At 42.2% G+C, this 22,545-nt stretch overlaps 1 protein-coding gene across 1 annotated transcript in view; it reads right to left on the bottom strand.

Moving 5' to 3' along the window:
• KIT (KIT proto-oncogene, receptor tyrosine kinase) overlaps window positions 1–13,809 on the bottom strand; it is a 57,728-nt gene extending 43,919 nt beyond the window's left edge. Inside the window, exon 1 of the mRNA XM_027735978.2 lies at window positions 13,728–13,809. Coding sequence (XP_027591779.1) covers window positions 13,728–13,797 — 70 coding nt within the window. The 5' untranslated portion in view covers window positions 13,798–13,809. The remainder of the gene's footprint in view (window positions 1–13,727) is intronic.
• Window positions 13,810–22,545: the final 8,736 nt, after the last annotated feature.

Here is a 22,545-nt window from a genome sequence, read left to right as displayed (position 1 = left end):
GTCAAATTGCAGGGATATGAATAAGGACAGCAGAATGTTCCTGTAACAATTAAGGGATGTGCAAACAAAAAAAGCTCTGACTAAGGAGTGCACCATCCTGGGGAAAAAATATGGTTTATGCTGGAGCTTTTCGGCCTCAGCACAACACTGCCGTAGCATGGAAAAGCACATCAAGTGCAAGTCCACATCACACTCACAAGCAACTAGAAACCATCTCCAGCTGCCAAGCAAACAAAGGATGTGGGACTGCCATGGAATAAGATGAAGAGTCGAGCACTGTGGATTTTATTCCCAGCTCTGCCACAGATTTCCTGCACAACCTTAAGCCAATAGGTTAGTCCCTCTGTGGCAGCTTCCTCTTTCAACTCTTATCTAAACATTAAAAGGAACAAGAAGTTTGTGGCAGCTCTATAACACAAGCTTCCAGAGAAAAATAAAACAAAACAAAAACCCCTGTGCCTTATCCCACCCCCATCCACATTAAACTCCTCTCAAATATCTCCCAAGACAGAGGCACAGCACAGTTTCACAGTACAGTCACAAACTGCTCACATCCTGTACCAACCTCTCTGCCAAGCCTATGGGACTGGCAGCGCCCTGACAACAGGTTCATTGCTGCTCAGCGAGAGCAAATCCTTTGCCCTGCCTCCCCCAGGGCTGGGACACATTGCGAGGGCATGGCATTCTCTTCTGAGCTTCTGCCTTTTCCCCTTGCGGTTGCCATAACCCCCACAGTCATCATCATGTAAGCTGTACAAACACCACACAATGAAAGCTATGACCTGGCTGTGACCTGATCCTGACCATGATTTCTAAAGCAGTTAATGTTGTTCTATGATAAACGCACAGAGGAGCTAAACTTCAAGTGACAAAATGTCCGCAACTTTTGTGTAAGATTGTGGGGATTAGATACAATTGGAGAGTGCCTATGCATTCTGAGCACTGGGTTCATTTCAAAGGCTATCACAGAGACCTCCCTCACCGCGGTTTCTCATCTACAACAACATAAGAGAGCAGAAACAAGAGATATGCATTATCAGTTAAAGTAGTAGCACTGTTGTAGATGCAAGGGTCTGGGGATATCAGCAAGACATGGCTTGCAGGGAGGTAATATTCCCTTTCAGCATACCCAAACCTCTTAGAAAAAATGAACATATTTTCAGACACACAAGTCCCCTGCAGGTCTGAAAGAAGAGGAGAAGCAAAAACATCTCTTTTACACAAGTGCAGAGGTTCTAGCCAGAAGCCTGCTCATTCTTCTCTATAGTATTTATATACGTGTCTAATTGAAGACTATCGCCCTTCCAACTCTGCCTCTTATTTGTTAAAGCCACTAAGACACTTGACATATGCTATGATGGACATGAATGTAAAACCCTTTCAATTATATTTTCTTTGTCCTGTCATTTCATGCCCCAAGGAAAAAAATAAAGCGTCAAACTTGCATGTTAATTGCACTGAAACAACTTGAATTTAGTCTGATGTATAAAATCTCCCAGATTTTTCAAAGCAGAGATGCTATCATATGCTTACTTGTTTTGTTCCACTTCACTAAACAGACACTCTCCCTTATGCTAGATGAAAAGTTTAGCAATGGCAAATGTCAATTTTAAATGATCTGATCTGAAAGCTACATCAGAACCCATTTCAGCCAGGCTGCGGGGGAAAAGGTAGATAGCAGTACAAGCTCTTACTTCATAAAAGAAACCATCCATGCCAACACCCATGCTAGTGTCTTCCTCAAAGACATAGTCCAAAAAAAACCAAAGACATGATTGTCCCTACAAGCGTCACAGACTCTCAGCATATATGAATGACACAAATCCTTGCTGACAAAATGCTGACCATCTCCTCTGCCCCAGCTTCATTTCAGAGACCAAAAAATAACTGTCACCAGACACATATTTAAGGGTCTAAGCTGATTAGGCTTCCCTGCAGAACCGAGCAGTTTGTTTCTAACCCATCTAACAGGGCCAGTGCTATCTGCTGACCAACAGACTCTTCAATGCTGTCTTTCCCAAGCAGAAACACCAAGCTCATGAGCTTGTGCTTGCTCTGAGGTTTTGTATTCTCGGTGCTTATATGTTACTAAGCAGAAAACCAGGGGAGAGGATTAATGGGGGCTTTGATTTTTAACCAGCTGCATGAGGGAAACCCCTGTCTTCTCATCCAGCCTTGCCTGCCCCCTCACTCTGAAAGGGGGCAGAGGAAGGGCACTGTAGAGGGCAGAAGGCAGGAGCTCGCCAGCCCAGCACTCAAAGGCACAGCCAATCTCACTCCATCTGCAAGCAGCAAGGCAAAACAGGGATCTTCCAACATAAAGAGCAAGTGTGGAACCAGCCAGCTGATTCCAATCCATGGCAAACCTGAGAGAGGAAGTGGCAGGAGGCTAGAACAATAGTTGTCTTTATCATCTGTGGAGGCATGAGCATGGAGAACTGGAGGCAGCCAGACCATGGCTGTGGCTGTGAGATGTCCCCCTTTGCAGTGATGCCCCACAGTAAGCTTTCAGCTCCCCAGTCTGGGATTGCTCCTACAGGGACCTCCCACAAGAAACAATTATACCCTGGGAGGGCACTCCACAGAACAAGTAAAAGGCACTTGGTGCTTACCCCTTGCAGAGAAAACAGCTCAGGTGACTGAGCAGACACCCAGCTACACCTGAAGGGAAGTTATGCAGCTCTCTGAATGAGATATGGTGAATCAGAAAGAGCCAGCATCAGAGACAGGTGGCACGAAGACAAATCCAGCCAGCTCTCCAGCCCCCGCACATCTCACTCTCCAAGAGAGACATTCACGGATCTTCAGGCAGGATAAGCATGGGCACTTGGGCTGATCCTTTGCTTGTGGGTAGAAGCCAGCATATCCTCCTGGAGGGCATCTTGCCACAGCAATTAGTGATGTAGCTAGGAATACTTTGCTTCTGTACTTTGGAAGCAGGCTTAGCAGAACAGATTCTGCACATGACTTCCAAAACCACGTGAGAGCTGCCTTGTCCATTTAAGTGCAACACCACCAAGGCAGGGGGCTGGGGAAAAGCAACTGCACCTTCCAGAGACAGAGATGTACCTTCCTTTTCCCCACTCGTTTTGTTTTCCCTTGCTGGTATGAGGAAACTCCAGCCACGGAAACAGGCTACTGTTCCCTGCCTGCCGAGCAGGTCGCCCTTTCTGACAGGCATTCCTCACTCTGCTAATAGAGGAATTTGTAAAAGGCAGACACAGAATATAATTCGAGTTTAGCACAATACTGAATGGCCACAGCAGGATCAAACACCATCCTCCTTTCCAAGGCTGAGTATGATACTTTCCTGAATCCTCTTTTTCTGAGAAGTCATGGCTTTGGGGTTTTTTCTGTTGTTTTGAGGCTTGTTTTTTGAAGGAGCACCATATGCACCACAGCAGTTCAGTCTCTTATCTTGAAGTCATGAGCTACAACCTATTCTATATTATTAATTTTATTATACCCCATTGATGCACTATGGTCTCTCATACCTAAACTTCCCACCACTGAAGGAATCTACAGGCAATGTACTAATGAACAAAACCGAATCCAAAGCATGACTGACCCATGTTTTTTTTTAACTTGAATGGCCTATGCTTAAAACAACTACCTGATAATTCTTATTCAAAGAGAAATACAGGACAGCTAAATATACAGAAATAGGATTTGCAAAAAAAAAGAGCAATTGTTTTCCATAACACTTGTCAATATTGAGATTTATACATTTAGACTGATCTCTACTACTGAATTATTGCCTTCCTTTAATTTCCAAAATTACTTATTAAGCAGCTGTTCCCACAGTTAGTTTTGTCAGCTGCTAGACACATAAATAAACAAATTATAAAATAAGTGTGGAGAAGGACTAGAAGGAATAAAGAAGCACGCTAATGCATAGTGTATTCATATTCAGCTGTCATGCGCCCCATCTATTCCTTGAACGGCTCTTTCTTCTCACTTCTCTTTGCTGACATTTTCATTAAAAGGTGCAGTATCTTTCAACCTCCATTTTGAACGAATGTTCCTTGTAATGAGCAACAGGGGCTCAAAAGCATGTTTTCTGAAAAGCAGTGAAAGGTAGTTTTAATGAAGAGAAATGAGAAAACTGGAGAACAGTGAATCGTTTTGCAATCTGAATTAATGCCTATTTGGAAAAGGCTCAACTGAGGAAGGAGATGTAAGACTTCTGGCAAGGCAAATTCTAATTATTTCAAGTCTTGGCAGCATTTTTATTGAATTGTAGCAATTTCATTAAAAGGTGCACTGGTAATCATCTACATAAGGCCTCCAGAGGGGAAAATATACCAGTAATTGCGTAATTATATTATCATTGCTTGTATGATGGACCACATTAAATACCACAGAGAGGAGCACTGCTTTTTACTTTCTCTAGATATTTAGTTCTGTACATTTTCCTAGAAGATTACAGAATAAAAATGACTGCCAGATTAACAAACATGTTCACCAAATTCTGTAGAAAAGACACAGCTACCTTATATTCATAATACTTTGTATTCTTGAGTATTGTGTTCAGTTCTGGGCCCCTCAGTTCAGAAAGGATATTGAGGTGCTGGAGCGGGTCCAGAGAAGAGCAACGAGGCTGGTGAAGGGACTGGAGCATAAGTCCTATGGGGAGAGGCTGAGGGAGCTGGGGTTGTTTAGCCTGGAGAAGAGGAGGCTCAGAGGTGACCTCATCACCGTCTATAACTACCTGAAGGGAAGTTCTAGCCAGGTGGGGGTTGGTCTCTTCTCTCAGGCACTCAGCAATAGGACAAGGGGGCACGGGCTTAAGCTCCGCCAGGGGAAATTTAAGTTGGATATCAGGAGAAAATTCTTTACAGAGAGAGTAATCAGGCATTGGAATGGGCTGCCCAGGGAGGTGGTGGATTCACCATCCCTGGAGATTTTTAACGCAGATTGGACGTGGCACTGAGTGCCATGATCTAGTAAATGGACTGGATTTGGACCAAGGGTTGGACTCGATGATCTCGGAGGTCTTTTCCAACCCAATCGATTCTATGATTCTATGATTCTCTTTTCACTGAAAAAAATGACAAATTAATGGAAAAAATACTGGGTTTAGTAATAAGATGCAGTATTTATATAGTTCCATTACTGAAATACAAGTCATTGCATCACATGTCATACAGCCACATGTGACTATTTAGGAAGCAGGTTTTAGAATATTTCCATATTTTCCCATATAAATTAAGTGTATCTATCCAGAGATTTCCAATAAGCCTGCAATAAGTTAGATTTCCTTTGTCTGACTAATGCACAAACTTTCCCACTAACTAAGATGTTGGTAAAAAATTCTTGTAAAAGTGTTGTTTTACAGACAACACATACTAAAACAAACAAACATTTTTTTAATGAGGTACCCAGTATTAGAGAAGCATCTTTGTACATGCCTTCTGAAACTGTGACTAGGACAACTTCTGGAGGAATCTTTGGCATGTTCTTCAAAACCTCCTCGGGTGAAAAAATCTCACCTCAGACACCACACTAACACCCAGAAACATCTGTCACTGATTTTGTCTTAGAAATGTCTTAAATACCGAGACTTGGGTATATTTCTGACAATCCATTTCATTTCCCCAGTCTTCTGGCAAGGAGATGGAGAACTCAGCTATTGAACTTCATCTCCAATGTCAGCAGAATTCCCACTTGTATTTTTTGCTTTTAAATTGTATTTTAAATTGTATTTAGTTTCTATTATTTCTTTTTTATAAGCCCTATCACAAACTGCATATACATGGCATATATATAACTAGCTGCTTATTGAAAAGTGGTCCTCCCTCCTATTCCAGGAGAGATACGCAGAGGACGTTGCACTGGGTGCAGCCCGAGTACCTGCCTAAGCAGGGAATCCCATTTCAGCATCACTTCTGAATGTATCTAGATTACGGAAGGAGACCAGAAATACAGGGTTTACTTCTGCTCCTTCCATTTGACCTCTTTTATTGTGCTGCATACCTCAAATCCTAGGGATGATAATATTAGCACTACTGCAAAGTCAGCAATTTTACGTATAATACCTGGAAGTTCGACATACTATGGAATAGGAAACTTCAACAGCTTGTGTTACAATGAACACTATTGGGCCAAAGCTTTTATTTTGTAGAAGATAACATAATTTCTTTTCAAAATTAAAAAGTTATGCTCATCCAGGCATAAAAATCACTTCCATGTCATACGAAATAGTAAACAAAGAGCCAGCAAAAATAGAGAATCCATCAGTCACTGAGCAGCAGAAAATAAATGCCTCAGTATCAGGTCCTAGCACAGAATTGCATACAAATCCTACAAACAGAACCACTTCAAGTAAAAACACACTATTAAACCACATATTTAATTTAATATTACATTAAAAGTAAAAATATAGCATTTTTATAATGCACATTTTCCTTTTAAAAGGGAAAAATATTCAACAGTGATTCTGAAAATACAATTACATAAATTTAAACTTACAGCTCCTCTTATCATTTAAAAAAATAAAAGAAAAAATTATTCAAGTTATACTTGCTGCCAACATTTTAAAGATAATCAAACTACTGGATTCATGGAATTCAGTCACTGAGCACCTATAGGGAGTGATAAACCAGCCTTTGGCATCTGGAGTTTCCTAGCAGGTGCAGAGAAAATATTTTCTTTATTTCAGTTCATTCAGTACCACTTAATTAAGCAACTACACCACTCAAAGGGGAGCTACTGATCAGGAGTTAAGAAAACCTCATGAATGTTTCCTTCCATTACCATTCTAAGAATAAAAAGAGGATGAGATGGACTAGTTCTAAAATTTTTGGAGCATAGTGATTCAAAACCACCAGTTTTGACTACAGATAGGCCTTTCAGATGTTAATTCTTTATTTCAAAACATTTCTCAATGAGTTTTTTCTTCTGAATTGGCTGGCTTCTATGTGGTACTATTTATCTAACGGAAGAACATTTCAGAATTCTTGTTTCCTTCATTGTAATCGATGCATATCATCAGTAAAAATCAATTATCTAATACAAGAAATGTCAATACTTTCTATTTTCATACTAAAACATACACATGAAGAATGAGTGTATATATAACAAGCTACATAATTGCTTAAATACAGGCACATTGATTAATCAAAGTGTAACTAACTGCAAAGGCTATATTTAATTAAAACTATCTCAATGGTAATAAAGGAGGTTAAAGCTTTCTTTACAAAATGATTAAGTACAAATGCAAAACAGTTAAAACGAGGCTTACTGTTGGCTGATTTAAATCATGATTAAAATCCGATTTACAATGCTTTGAATCAAATTGGAGCATGTAGTACGGGGGAGGTAACTTTTATTGAAGTGGTAACTATATTTCTCATGTGCAGTCAGATATCAATTTTACACATTGTGTCGGAGGAAATGAAAACCAGTCGGAGAGGGCTAACAAGAGGACGAGGAGTTACAAAAGATACACTAAAAGAAAAGGCTAGAAAAGGTTTATCACAGAAAAGTGAAGTCAACAGTGTTACATTGTCAATGTGTAAAATATTATTATAAATAGCACAGTGATCAGAAGTTCATTCTATCCAATAGACGGGGGGGGGGGAGGAAGGATGCACTTAAGCAACCAGCAAGGGAGAAAAGGTCAGGTATTGGAAGAAGCTTTTGACCTTTAACAACTATGTGCTGGAAAAAACGCGTGGTAGACTCTGCACCACAAGTCTGCCTTACAGCAGGTTAGACAAAGTCTACATGCTCTGTTTTACTACAGGGAAGAGCAGGGGATAGACCAGATTTCTGCAGGTCTCCTCCAGCCTTACTCCTACAGTTCTGTGGGAGCTTCCCAACACTTGCCGTGTCTCTTAGAAACCTGGCTGCAGGAGGCAGGTGAATGCATGATAAAGCCAGATTTCATTCAGCAAAGAGTGAGGTTTCCAGTCCTGAGGGCTGTGGACAAAACCTTCGACATGTGACATAACTGCTGCCATTAAGCCCTGAACAAAAAACAGATTAAGAGAGCCAAGAGCAAGTTTTAAATCTCGTGATACCCTTCAGCAGGAATCTAGTCAGTTCTGCAGTCTAGGTATGTGAACATCCAAAATATTTCTATTACCCAGCTCACTGAGATGTTTCCTCCCCCTTCAAAGCATGCAAGCTCTGAATGACAGGTTATAACCCAAAAGCTTGATTTCTTTCTCCTGTGTGACTTTTGCACAAAGCCTTTCTGTAAAAGAAGTCCACTCCATGTCATAGAATCATAGATTGGTGTGGGTTAGAAGGGACCTTAAAGATCATCTAGTTTCAACCCCTTGCTGTGGGCAGGAACACCTTCCATTAGACTACATTACCCAAAGATCCATCCAACCTGGCCTTGAACACTTCCAGTGATGGGGCATCCACAACTTCTCTGGGTATCCTGGTCCTGCATCTCACCACACTCACAGTAAAGAATTTCTTCATAACACCTAATCTAAACCTCCCCCCTTTCAGTTTAAAGCCATTACCCCCTGTCGTACCACTACGTGCCTTTGTAAAAAGTCCTCCTCCAGCTTTCTTGTAGGGGCCCCTTTTGGTAGTGGAAGCCTTCTCTTCTCCAGGCTGAACAACCCCAACTCCCTCAGCCTGTCTTCATAAGAGAGGTGCTCCAGTTCTCTGATCCCTCATGAGGAATATGTTCACCCAGCATAAGCAGAGGAACACTGCTTAGCTTAAAACAATTACTGATGGGAAAAGAAAGGAGATGCAAGACTAACATGGCATTTGCCAGGTTCCCAAAGAACATGTAAGAGATGCATCTCTCTGATTTTCACATTTCCCTGCCAGTTTTCATCTCTTATTAATTTAAATCAGACTGTGCATCCTCTTTATCACTTAGATTTACAACTGTCAGTGCCTAGTTGACCAGAGAATTCTTTTCCGTATCAAATATTTAATGATCATGTTATGTGATCACAGATTCAACTGTCAAGATGGCATTTAAAATTATAGACATTTAACGCTCCCCACCCCCAGTGACAAAAAACCCTGTAGCTCATGTTATCAGTGATGCTTCATTCTAGTTTAATTTCCAGGATCCACATGGAGCATCCCAGGAGTTGCATAGCATAATAGCAACATTAGAAACTTTTCTGTTATTTACATGCCTGTTTGCTGTGAAAGCCAAGAGCTGTGCTGTTAAAAAAAAAATAAATAAAAATTCTTTGGACATGAAAAATTGTCATGGGTTTACTCTGGCTCAATTTTTCAAACCCCCACAAAAATATCATTAAAAATCCATTAAATCTGAAAACTTATGTTTTCAGAATAAATCAATATAATCCCCTAGAGTAAATCCACTGAGAGAATAACATTTACTGTGCTTTCTAATTGGTATACCCTAGAAAAGAGGAGTCACATTCTCCCTTCAAACACAGATATTTACACTCTCCTTACGCTTTTATCACTAACGGCAGCAATCTTGGCCAGTGGACAAACAATACACTTCAGTTGTCATTAGGTTTGGCAACCAGCCAAGGAGACTGCTAACACACATAAAATTACGTTCATTTATGACTGTTTGTAGGATTCATTGTCAAAGAGGGTCCTGTTGGAAAAAACCTTTCTGGTTTCCTAAGAGTCACTGAAAAAGCCAAGCACAATGCTTCTGCAGTAAAATAATATAGAAGAATAGTAGTAATTTTAAAATTCCTTTCATTGCAAGGTCTAGTAATTTCTATGTGCATTCTCTTCAGATTTTTTTAATAAATGTGCAAAATATGTAACACACTGAAATCCAGTGTGAAATCCACCACTTTTACTAGATGTCTTTACCATCAGCTCTTCTCTCCTGCCTAAGGTTAAAATGAACACCTTAAGCCCTGTTATGGCTGAAAAGTCTGAACCAGGGAAGATAAGTTTCTAAAGGACACAAACATCAGCAAGGGGAGTGGGGAGTAGTCAGAAAGACATTCAGAAATTTTTAAAAACCAAAGTTTTATACTTAAAGTGAGAGGGTGTTTACAGTAAATATAATGCATTAGGATATCAGACCTCATTTCCTCTAGCCATTCTCTGAACAGTTGAAAGAGACTTAAGGAAATGAGTCAAAATCCTGGAAGATGTTTGTACAAGATGAAAAAGAAAACAACATCTGTAAAATCATGTGTCACAACCATACAGCAAGACAATGTGCAACACTTGATCTCTGCAAAGGCATTCATCTTTGTGGACAGAGAAAAAAAGCTGAGAAGTGGCTTAACCTTGAGCAATTACTGCCTCTCTTCTACAAAACTGATGAGATTATATCAGTCGTTGTGTGTTGTAGATAAACATGTATGTTGTTGAAACTCTTTGATGCCGTGTCGTTCTCTTTTTATCCAGAATTTGTTATTCCTTACCTTCAGAATACACCAGGGTGTTTACTGTTCGGTCTAGAAAGCAGCTTTCCTTCAAACTACAAATGTCTAGTATTTTGTATTTAGTTTGACATCTCCAGATATGCCTTAAAAATCTTTCTGATAGCTCGCACAATCCAAATTATAGTTCAGACAGAAATCAAAAGACTATAAACGTATCATTAGAGTCTCTCAGAACGGACCAGAGAATGAAAAGGACAAATTACACTACAAGGACCTCCTACTGACTTGAATATGACTCAGATGTTCCTCCCAAGACCTGTCCTAGCTTGTGTTTACATGTGCTAAAGACATATCCCTTCCAATTCCACCTGTGCCCTGGTGCAGCATATCCCTTCTAGAGGTGACACAGGATCCTGTGATTAATTCAGGCACCTGCAAAGAAGCATTACTGTTTGGACAATCAGTGATAGATTTCTGGGAGAGCTGAAGCAGGATGGAAAACCCACGGAGAGCCAGTAAAACTTAACAGTACTACAGCTGCTGTCATCTGTTGACAAGAGGCTCTCTCTGGCAAAATAAGCACATGGAAATGCCTCCAGTCTCTATGAATGGTATTTAAACAGGATGCAAATGGGAGTCTCACTTCTTGCCAAATTTGTCACATTCTTTATTATAAAGCCTGAACAAAAATCACTTACGCACTTGCTGGCAGAGGGTTCCTGGTTGTAACGCAGGAAAAAGAGTTGAATATTGAGCAATCTTTGACATTCCCACTCCTCTTCTGGCAGTGGCCTTGGGCCACATTTCTGTACAGGAGAATCTGCACTTCCATGAGGGAGGGTGGAAAAGGAGAAGGAGAGAACAGAAATGGAAACAAGGGAGTAGGGAGGGCAGGATACTCAGATGGCTTGAGGGGGGTCAAGGCAATGACTGAGTGAAAGCAATCAGAATCCTCATCAGATTCAATCTTCCTCCTTCAAGCCTCCTCTCTCATGGCTGACAGGTAGCAGGAAGCATCACGAAAACATTCTTCCCTCTGGGCACAGGGAGAGTCTCCTATTACTCTGTAGCTGACTGAAAAAAAAAGGTTGCACTGATGGATGCTGAAAGGAACCAGGCCCAGTCTTCCATGACCACAGGATGGAAATGCCAGAGACTCTGTAAGAGTACTGGGCAGTGGGGGACAGGGCAAGCCCTGAGAGAGGACAGAAGAGGCAGACAAAAGATCATTCCAGAATATTGCATCAAAATGAGGATTAGGCAATTCCCAAATGGAAGGAAGTGTGGAAGTATATGTTAGGATGCAAGAAAAACAAAAAGTAGAAAGGGGCTATGGACAGAAGAGATGAATGGTTTACCCTTTGAGAAGCTATGTTAAGCTCTGTTTTCTACATCCTCCTTCCCTGTTTGCAACCAAAGGAAGAAGCTCTTGACCAACAGCCAAAGAAAAATACTTAATATAAACGTGTATACTGATAAACAGGATAGGTCTCAATAGGGAATGTGGGAGATTATCCTGGCCAAGTGTCTGCACTGAGCCAAACCCAAAAGTAACCTAGGATCATGCCAGCTCCAGAGCAATCCAGAACAGCAAATTAGCTCTGTCCTGCCTGTCACTTCTGATGTTCCCTAGGCAGTTGCAAGGACAGGAGCCATCACTCTGATACCTCCTCCAGCAGCATAAAACTAGCCCGGAATACTCATACACTCACACATCTGTGCGATACGCAGATGAGACGCGTACATACCCAAAGACAGTTGTCTTTTGCAGCAGCAAGTAATTTCTGCCTACAACACAGTGTGTTTTTGTTTACACAAGTTTGTCTGATGTACCCCTGAGGTGAAGTCTCCCACAGGTTAAGTGTATGAATCCAGAACAACAGGAAGGATCATGACAAAGGTTCCCTCCTTACCTCTCCAATACTCTGGAACTTGCATCTCTGTCTTCCGGGAGATGCTGCCAGTGTGACCTGTTCCCCAAGCTCTCTTTAAGGACAGTCTAACCATACGATGAGGGATAACATTCAAGTGCAGGTAAGAAATAAATGAAGTAAAGAAAGTTGGCAGGTATTGATCATTTCAATATTTTTTAAATTTCTTTCTAGGAATAGCTCATTGGTAGGTGACTTTCCCATCCCCGTGGCCAAAGCATTTTGCAGCCCTATGTGGATATTTCTTAATAGGAAAGTCCAAATTTTCAGATACCACACTCTCGTTCAGATTATCAATGAACAAAAGGGAGCAAACACAAAAAGTTACCTTAACAAAACTACAAACAAAAATATTCATAAATTAGTGAGTGACTCCCTCACATCCCTAAGTAAACTGCTTACAAAAAGAAATATAAATTGTCACCACAGTTAGTTCCCAATGTTTTAGTTGTATTTGCTCCCAGCAGCATGGGCAGAGGCTGACGGAGCCCTCCCTGACTGTCTCACACAGGGTGCTCTGCAAGGCTCCTCTCTGCTGGTGGCAGCAGACGTTAAACACCTAACGCCGTGCATCGCTTCCCTGGATCCTCAGTTTGCTCTGAGGTAAGTAGTAAAATAACCTTTCACGTTATCTGCTTTCAGACTTATATGCCCAGGGCCAAATTCCTCCACGGGTCTAGCACCGACCTCCTTACAGCACCTTGCTCTGGACACTGCCAAACTCCTCGTAAGCCTACAAACCAGGCAAGGAGTTGCACGGCGACTCCGAAAGCCATGTGCAAAGTTGCCCTACACTTTGCGCTACAACCGGATGCAGTATTTAAAAATCACTAGCCCTGTACGCCAGGGCTGTCAGGTCAGGCAGGTAAACCCCCTTTTTAGCAAGGAGTGGAAGGGAACCTCCGACACACCAAAGTTTTACCACCGGCTGACATCCCGAAGGCCTGAGCGGCACCGCTCACCCTCCCCTTCACCGCGATAGTCCGTCAGTGCCAGAGCATGCCGGATCCGATGCCCCGTCCCGCGGCGAGCGCCACACCTCGGGGCACAGCGCCCATGAGCCCGCCGGGGAGGCTTCACCCCGCCGGGGCGCGCTGGACACCTGACGGAGGACGCTCGTTCCTGCCCATTGTTCAACGAGCACTGAACCGCGGGGACATTTTGTACCGATCACCAGATAGTTTATTGTCAAAACAGCCCGGCGGAGGAGATGGGGCGGGGGAAGGGGATGGAGGGGTCCCTGCCTGCGCCTCTCCTAGCCCCAGATACCCGCGCACAGCAAACAAAGGACTTTATTTTTCCCCGGCGGGGCGTCCAGCAAGGGCAGCGCGGGGCGATGCTGGACACATCGTGGGCTGCCGCTCGACCTCCGCTGGAAGGGGCCGCCAGCGCTGAAGTTTTCCCCGCAGCCGCCCGCGCCGGCCCCGGCCCCGGCCCCGCCGGGCTCCGCGCCCCCCGCGTCCCCCGCGCCCGCGGCTCCCACCTGCGGGGAAGAGGCTCAGCAGCAGCAGCGCGGCGTGCGCCAGCTCCCGGACGAGGTTCGCGCCCTCCATGCCGCCGCCTCCACCTCCACCACCACCCCCCGCTCCCGGTGCGGCTGCCACTCGCACCGCCCGGCGCGCAGAGATGCCCGAGCCCCCGCGGGAGGGTGCCGAGTACAGCCGGCCCCGCCCCGCTGCCCGCCCCGCGCCCCCGCCCCGCACCGCGGGGATGGGCGCAGGTGAGCAGCTACCCCCGCCCCCCGGTGTAAGGGGAGCGCCCCGGTTTGCTTCGTTTGGGCACGACATAGAGATCCCTGAACAAAATGATTTAAGAAAGGAAGACCCCAGTGGCCACCACACAGTGCTGTGGTGAGGGAGAGCTTGCCCTCCTCGCGGGGCAGCATTCTGCACCGCCGAGCCACCCCGAGGGATCGGCGCCGTGGGGCTGGGGAAACCCAGGTGGCAGTGTGGTCCGGAGGAAAGTGGGGGGAAGCGGCCAAGCTGGGGCCTGGAAGCGGAGGGAGCACCCCTTAAAAGACAGGTACAAAGCCATTTGCCTAGCTCTAAAATCCTCACTGAGAGTTCCTGGAGATGTTAACAGCAGATTCCGTGGGCACCGAAGCTGTCGCTTCCAACGGGGCTCGCACTGCTGAGATCAGCTGAGCCCGCTCTGGGCTGCCACCTATTAAGGGTCAAAGCACCTAGAGTGAGACTTAAAAGTATATGCTGTGACACAAAGGGAAGACTTGAAAGAACTGACTGATTTGGTATGGAAAAGAGAAAGCTGACAGGGAACTTAAACATGGAAAAGGTTCTTACAGAAAAGATTGTGAACAATTGTTTTTCATGTCCCTCAAGGGCAAGATAAAAAGTAATCCATTTAGTTCTCAGAAAAAAAATCACTTAAGTGTAAGGAAGGCACTTGCAAAGAGAAAAGAGAATTTAGTCTACAAATGCATTGCGGAGAAGAGGTTGTGGAATTCCACAGAGGGAGTTTTTCAAGCACCAATGAGACGACTGACAAGGAGGATTTGGGAGCACTCGCTTCTGTAGCTGCAGAATTGGAGTGGAGCTGCTCTTCAGGCAGAAATAACACAAACTACAGAAACGTCTGGCTTTAACACTGCTTTTTCAGTCAGTGTCACACACTGCTGAGGTGAAAGAAAGGTATGTGGGTGACCCAGGCAAAGGAGTAGTCCATGCATTGGCCAGCTATGCTCTACCCAGGTATCCAAAGACAGCACTTGAGCAGGCAAGTGGGCGAAGGACACACGGACTGTCAAAAAACCCGTATCAACACTTCTGGATGTACAGAAATACATAGGGAACACATGGCAAAACCTTCACCCACGGAAAAGCATAAATGTAGACTTCTTGAAATATGTCAGTACAGATCAGAAAAGTTATTGAAGGTAAATTATTCCTTTTTTTTCTTCATCTTTTTTCCTTTTTCACTCCTGTCAGTTTTTTTCCCAAGGTTAACAGCACTGTCCCACATGGTCCAGCATGAGATGAAAGTCTTGTCTTATATGTTTAAAATGGCTCTCTCCATTTCTTTACTCTCTTTCATCTCTGACAGCCAGTCTCCTTTGATGGTGAATCCTTCCTCTGCTGCAAAATGGAATACTTTTTTGTTAGCGCACCAACAGTTGAAAACTCAAATAGTGTTTTAAAATCATATTTCTTACTAGGTGCTAGTCTCATCAAGTTAATTCTAGGGAGGAGAAAAATAATACTGAAATACTTAATTTTTTAGTGAACTACAGATTTTCCAGTTGTCTTTGGTTTCTGCTTCTGTAGGAAAAAAAAGCAAGCTAGAAATTTTTTATATATATACTTGGAAGATTTACAGTTCAATTTCTTAAAGATGCAAAAGGCAACACAGAGTATGCTATGAGAGGTTTCCACTGAAGCATTATCAAGGAACATGTGATGTTGTTATTGTGACAGGTTTCTCCCTGTTCTCCTTGATTAGTGCTTTTTCGGTTGGTGGCCTGCCTTTAGGTCCTGCACATCCCTGATCACATGAAGCCAAACTCCGCGTGGCCCTGCATCATGTGCCTTATTTTCACAAGCATTAGCTGAATGTTAGATCTCAAAATCAAAGTGGCAACAATATTCCATGTGCTTTGCCTGGCTATAAATAGCTGCAGTAAGTGGGAAACAAAGGTGAATTGGTTTGAACCTTGCCACTTCATTTACTTTTAATAATCATAGTGATAAATGTAGTTGCCCTTTCCAATGTATTACATTGAATGCTTTAAGTTCTTTTGTCTATATTCTGTTTGGATTATAGAAGAAAAAGAAAATGTCTTAAGCAGCGGAGGTTTCTCTTAGGTCTTTTTTCTATCTTTGTCCAAAAAGTGTAAGTTTAAACCAGAAAGGTTCTTCTCTGGCTTTGCAGCCAGCCCACATGTTCCTCTCTTCGGTTCTCACTGTGGTATTGTTGGCAGTATGTTAGGACAGGTAATGCTGTCTCCCCTCATTGTCTGCTGGAGCCAACTTGCACTAGGCTGATATTTGGGGAGGTGTGGAACAAAAGGAGAGAGAGATCTACAGACTTTGGAGACAATGCATACAGATTTGGAGATAAGAATGATAACCTTGGAGAAATAGGTGAAAATATATTTGAAAAGTTCACTTCAGCTTGAAATCCTGAAAGTGATTTAACATTTATGGACCAGCTCCTTTGAACAGTCAATTCGAAAGATTGCTTTTAAACATCCATGGGACTGCTTACTGAAGTAAGCATTGAATAGATCAATAATATTGGTAAGATTCAGCTAATGTCATCGAACAACTGGTGCCCTAATGAAGGACTTGTTATTTGTGTATCTGAATGGAAATGCATTTGGAAATTGGCTAGTTTAGTGGTTTCAAACAATTTATTTCTCAGAGCTATGAAAACCTTTTTTATTCTAAATCTTTACAGCATAAATAATCTGTAGAATCTATTCTATATAAGACACAACATTTCTAATGAGAAGAGAGAAAAATACACTTCTGATACAGCAAGTCAATGCCAGCTAGAATCCCTCTTGATAACCCTGTGATAACAATGAGGTTGTACCTTCCTTTTTTTAAATTTTAGATTAATAGATCCTAGGCTGGAGCACAGCTCTTTCATATAAACTGGCAGCCCCAGCAAGCCAGACAGCTCCAGAATTAACTCCTCTGTGATTCCTGAAGGCTTTGAGAAATTATGAGAGTTTGAAACATATATCGATTTACCAATGTTGCTGTAAAACCTATCTAATCATTAGCATAAAAGTTCGTTAAGCTTTTTTAAATGTGAAAAGTAGTTAAATTTCTGCCTTGTGCAATCATCTAAAACAGCAATTCTGAAGAGTGGCTGTTAGGAATGTTGTATGACCACTGTGCAGAACTACATAGTCAGCATCTGCTGTATCTTGATTTTAATCGAGAAAACAGTAGCTGTGAATTTTCTGAGCCTCTTGTTTTATTAATTTAAAAAAAATGTGAAATCTACTGGTCTAAACTATTGGTACAGTTGAACCTGTTTTCTAGAAAGCTTGACATTTTGGGACATCCCATTGCATTTGTTTTATTAATCTATAGTTTTCTGCATCCTCACACTGACATGTTAGGGTGGGTAAGCGGAGAAAACTGGTAGTATTTGATAGGCATATGTCTTAAGACTTCATCTGTAGATGGCAGGATTAGGATGTCTTACATGCAATTTAAGCGAAGAAACTTCTGCTATTTTTAGCAGGGATGACACTAAAATAAATGCAAATAAAGTGGACACCTTTATCTCATTCCACCTGGAATATGAAATCTTCAAACTGAATCCATTCAGTCTTACTAAAGTGATAGGTATCTCTTATTCCCTTTTAATCCAATTGTGCAGAATATTCACTAAATCCCATTGTGCCCGTGATCTTAAATCGGCATTGCCATCCTAGTTAATTAAAGATTTCCAGCATCAAATCTCAAGAGCCTAGATAGAGTTGTCATTGAAGCTTGAAATATATGCTGGTTTTAAAGACATCTTGTATTATCACATGCATAGCACACTATTGTAAAAACTGTTTTATCAGTATAAGCTTAAGTGGAAAATAAAGGCTCTAATCTTCTTGATGGCATTTTTTTTTTTAGTTTATAGCCTGCAATCTTACTAAGAAAAGAGATTTGTCTTTATGAACTGCCAAGTATGGTTCTTGCCTTTATCACTTGCAGCTTTGTTTGCACAGGCCACTGTTGAAAATTTACTCCGTGCAGTAACTTAGATATTTTCAAGTGTTGTTTTGTCTTCATTTTGTCGCTGGTTTTGTTGGGTTTTTTTTGCCTTTTTGTTTGTTTTAAAGGAGTTCAACATATGAAAATAATTGTGGAGAAATAGCTGATGTGGCTTCCTCAAATGCATTCTCCCTCCCCAACTTGCTGTCCTACCCATCCTTTCCTGGTTTTTGCACACATGGCAGCTTTGGGCTGCAGACCCAGAGAGCCTTGTCCTTGCCCTCTCTGCCTGCTTCCAGCAGGATATTAATGCCTTAGTTGCTGAAAGCATATCCAGGCTCTTCATCTTGTGACAAGAACTAACTTTGCTTTGCAGTTCATAAAGAGTCCTTCTGTGTTTTCTCACAGTGCTTCTCCATATCTGAAATCTAAATAAATGGCTAGAGTGGAGCTTGTCAGGCATTTTTCTTCTGAGGTGATTAAAGCCACATGAGTTCCAGTTGACTCCTCTGGCATTTTCTGTTAACTGTGCTATTTTGCGTATAAATTTAGGGATCAAATAAGAAGAAAACTAAAACAAAAGCAAAGGAACTCCCTTGATTGAGATGATTTATGTCAAAAGTGTGATTTAGAGAACAGAGTGTTTCTCTTGCCTCTGTTTTCTGAGTAGATAAACTGAAAAGCTTGGGGTTTTTATCAGGTCCTGTTTGTCACAATGCCTCTCAAAGTATTTTTCTTTAGCTTATTTTAATTTAGCATTCTTTAGGTGTATCATAAATTGCATGGCTGCCTTTTTGCTTTGCAAGGTATCTTCAAAGTTCTTTAGGTACCGTTTTGTTTCTATCTTTGTGCAGTTTGCAGAAATCTGTTGGTTCCCCCTTTTCATCTTTATGACTTGTTACTAACCTGGGTTGTATTTTATGGGCAAGTAGTCTTTTTTGATTCATTCTGGCACTGCTTCTCTCACATGTCTGTCCTGGAGCCCTCAGCCTTTGTCAGGGGAGCATCATATGAGCCTCTCACTCTCTCATAGAGTCCCATCTGCAGTGCCTGCTCTGCACGTCTCCTTGTACAAAGCAAGGTGGATTTGTCACAACCCTGCCACCTTGTCTGGAACAAGGATATCAGTGTTTGGCCTTAAAAGCGGATGTTATTTATTTCAGAGAAGACAGTTCTTAAAATAGTAAACAGGCTGCACATGTGATCCATTTACTATTTTTCATAGAAAAACCCAGAAGTCTGGTCTTCCTAATTGCTTCTCCACAAAACTTGTTCTCAGTTTCTGCTCAGTTTAGTTTAATTCCCAGGATGGCCATGGGCAGCTGAACTTACTAGAGAGCCAGACACCTTTCAGTGTCTGTGAACGGGTAACTTCCATAATTGGCAAAATCAGGCTTGCAGTTTGCTGCAAATGGCTGAAATAGCCACAGAGGTAACAGCTTCTCCATTGCCTCTCACTTCTGCCCCTGCAACCTTTTCAAGTAACCGCTACTAAATTAAAACGTAGATGCTGTTGCCCCTCTCTATAGGGTAGGTAACCCTTACCAAGGCAATGTTGCAGTGTCTTAGGGGAACCGCACAGCAGGTATGTATGTATTTAGGCTTTCATTACTATCTGACTTCACAGTTCTTGGTAACCAAAAGTCTCTAAGAGATTATTTTCCTGGCAGCTATCTTGTACTGCCAGAGGCCTTGGGGGCTTTTTTTTTCGGCTCTGTATATTTGCAAATGCAGTGTATGTTATAATCCCCAAGCCCACAGTGCTGGTAGGCATACACACCACTGGAAGAGTCAAGGGGCATCAAAGGTGCCTCCCCTTTAGGAAGGTCATGCCCATCACATTTATTATCCAAACCTCAATTTTTTTTCACCTGTAGAAGTTTCTTTTTCAGTCTTTTTGGTAAGAGTTTTCAGACTGAGATGGTGCGATGAGATGGAAATTTCAGTGTGTAGCCTGTTACGTAGCGTAAATGAGCTTTTCCTGTGTGATAAATGCTCGCTGCCTGGCCCCCTGGGAAGGCCTGGGATTGCACCTTGATAAATTTGCATTTTGATGACTTAGTTTGTCCAGGCTGGATAACCAGTAAGAAAAAAACAGTTAGTGAAGATGCCCAGTAGTAAAAATGATAATATTCCCTATGAGACAATATTATAAAGCCTGCTGATATTAATGAAATCATCTAGATTTAGAAGGCTTGTGAATTTGGACCTTAAGAGGTGATGTTATATTAAATAAGATGGATACTCCTCTATTTTTCTCCTCCTATTCTAAGTTTAAGCATATTTAGTAGGACCATATCAGTTCAGTATTCAGACAAATTATTTTCAGGATAGGTTTTCTGAGATCCTTTTCCTATTTTATCCCAGTTCTTTTAGGGAACTGATGTTGAAATTATGATTACTCAGGTATGCAATTTATGTAGGTGTTTCTGAACATTCTTCTCTATATATCTGTCTGATATGCAATATAAACTCCTTCGGTGTAAAAAAAAAATTCCAAAGACCATATATCTTTTTGTCCTCTTGTGTTAAGGTTCCTCTTGTGTGTTGTTTCTGCTCTCAAATTCAAGAGCATTGGTGGAATACCCCTAGTCCTAGCTGTGGATCATGCCAGGCTCTAGCTTGTGTACAAGTTCCCAAGCTCAGATGACCCTGCTATTAGGAGGTGGCCTCCAGCGCCTGCACCAAGTTGCATTTCAGAGCTCACCAGCACTTTGCACCTGCAGTGGAAAAGCTCTGATATAAATCTTACACACATTTATATCTCAAAGTCAGGGTCCTTAATTAATGGCATATGGAGCAATCCCCTGCTGTGAAAGGCAGCTGCCTTGGAGGAGAGAGCTGTTGTCACTGGCAGCACACAGGACTCATTTAGAACCCAAAAGTGACCAACTAAAATAGAGATTTTGGATTCTTTGGGGTTCAGATAGAAATTACAGAGCATCTCTTTGCCATCTGCTCCGTGTTGGAAATAATGCAAATGTAAATGTCAACTTTGCGTCCTATGAGCTCATTACCCTCTAGGCCTACAGCCTGTCTTGCTGAGGGGAGGTGCATCCACTGGGACACGGCTTTCACAGCTGATAGCACGGTTTCTGTCTGCCTTCATCCTGAACTACTGCTGTGTTATTCAGGCCTGCATTTGTCACATGGGTTTGTGAGACACTGGCTGTGAAATAGGCTTAGGAAGTTCCTGACTCTTCTCTCCCTGATTCTGTCCCCTTCTGAGGCACTTTAACTTGCTAGCTCTTTGTTTTGCTGCCACGGATATTTTGAGCAACCACAGAAAAGGCTAATTTTCACCCCTAATCTAGTTTGTGATCTGTTTTATTGTGTGACTTTGCAAACAGGTCTACTGCCAAACTGAGGGAGGAAAAGCAATGAGAACGAGCAGTGAGAAGGAACTTACACTGGCTTGCTGCTAAAGCCAGCATCTCTCACAAGTAGACAATTAAATTTTACAGGAGCCAAAATATAAAGTAAATGCTGTGATGTCTCTATCTGAAGCCAGGTGTGAAGGTACTTACAGGTGATTTCCCCATTGTAGATGGACTCCGTAAACAGCCAAGGTGGTTAAAACAATGGAAGGTAGCAGCCAGCTCCTCCTATAAGTGGATATCTTAGATTATCTTGGAGCTGTTTCCCCTGCCTCAGGTCATCTGGCTGATTGTTCTGTGCCCAGTTCGGGCTGCTCTTGCTCTGCCTTTATTTATCCTTATATTAAATGTAATACAAGATGTTGGTTATAGGTACAATCTGTTAAATGCATGATCTTGGATGTGTTACCAGCTCTCTCTGTACAGCCCACATATGGCCCATTGTTAACACAGATGTCAGCCCAGGAACAGCTTGCTTATCTTGCTACACCTCAGAGAGCGGGCAGCTCTTCCCTCCCAGATTTTGCTTACGTTCCTGCATCAGAAGTCGATCATTTGTTTTGGGGCTTTGGAGATGAAATTAGTATAGCAATTAGGATGCGGCTGTAGCAAATGTCCGCTCAATAGTCTATTGCAATATGCACGGGATTTATGACAGTGACAAGAAATCAAAATAACACAGCAGAGTAGCTCTTTTCAAAAGCAAATTTAAGAGATGCTGTTTGCTGAATCTGAGTCAGTCTCAACCTGGGGTTAAATCTTAGGGAATTTTTATCTGTAGAACTTTGATGCCATGTTAATAATCCTCACTGCACAGCCACTGTACAGCTGATAAGCAGAAACATGAACAAAATTTTGTAAATAATACTTAGAATTTTTCTTTCATCTACTTTCACGGGTGACTTTTCAGTTTCTCTAACACAATCATATGATCAAGCATATGTCATTTTGACCCTTGAAAGCCTGGAAGAACATGAGCATGTCAAGTTTCTTTCCAAACACTTCAGAAATCCTGCAAACAAACACCAGAGATGTTCAGAACTAGCAACACATCACAGTCCTTGGGTTAGTTTGGCTGATACTATCAGCCACTGATAAAACAGAAAACTGCAGCCTATGTTCAAAGCAATAGCAGGGTCCTGGATCAGCACATCAAATGTCCATTCATTCTGTATTCATGTCATACTGCTGTGTGATCAACTACAATGGATAAAATGTTATTGACTGACAGCCCATTGAGTTT

This window comes from Pipra filicauda, unplaced genomic scaffold (genome assembly GCF_003945595.2).
Source record: "Pipra filicauda isolate LSUMZ 115617 unplaced genomic scaffold, ASM394559v2 scaffold116_size3395265_pilon, whole genome shotgun sequence".
Classification (NCBI taxonomy): Eukaryota; Metazoa; Chordata; class Aves; order Passeriformes; family Pipridae; genus Pipra; species Pipra filicauda.
This window is presented reverse-complemented; position numbering and strand designations above follow the sequence as displayed.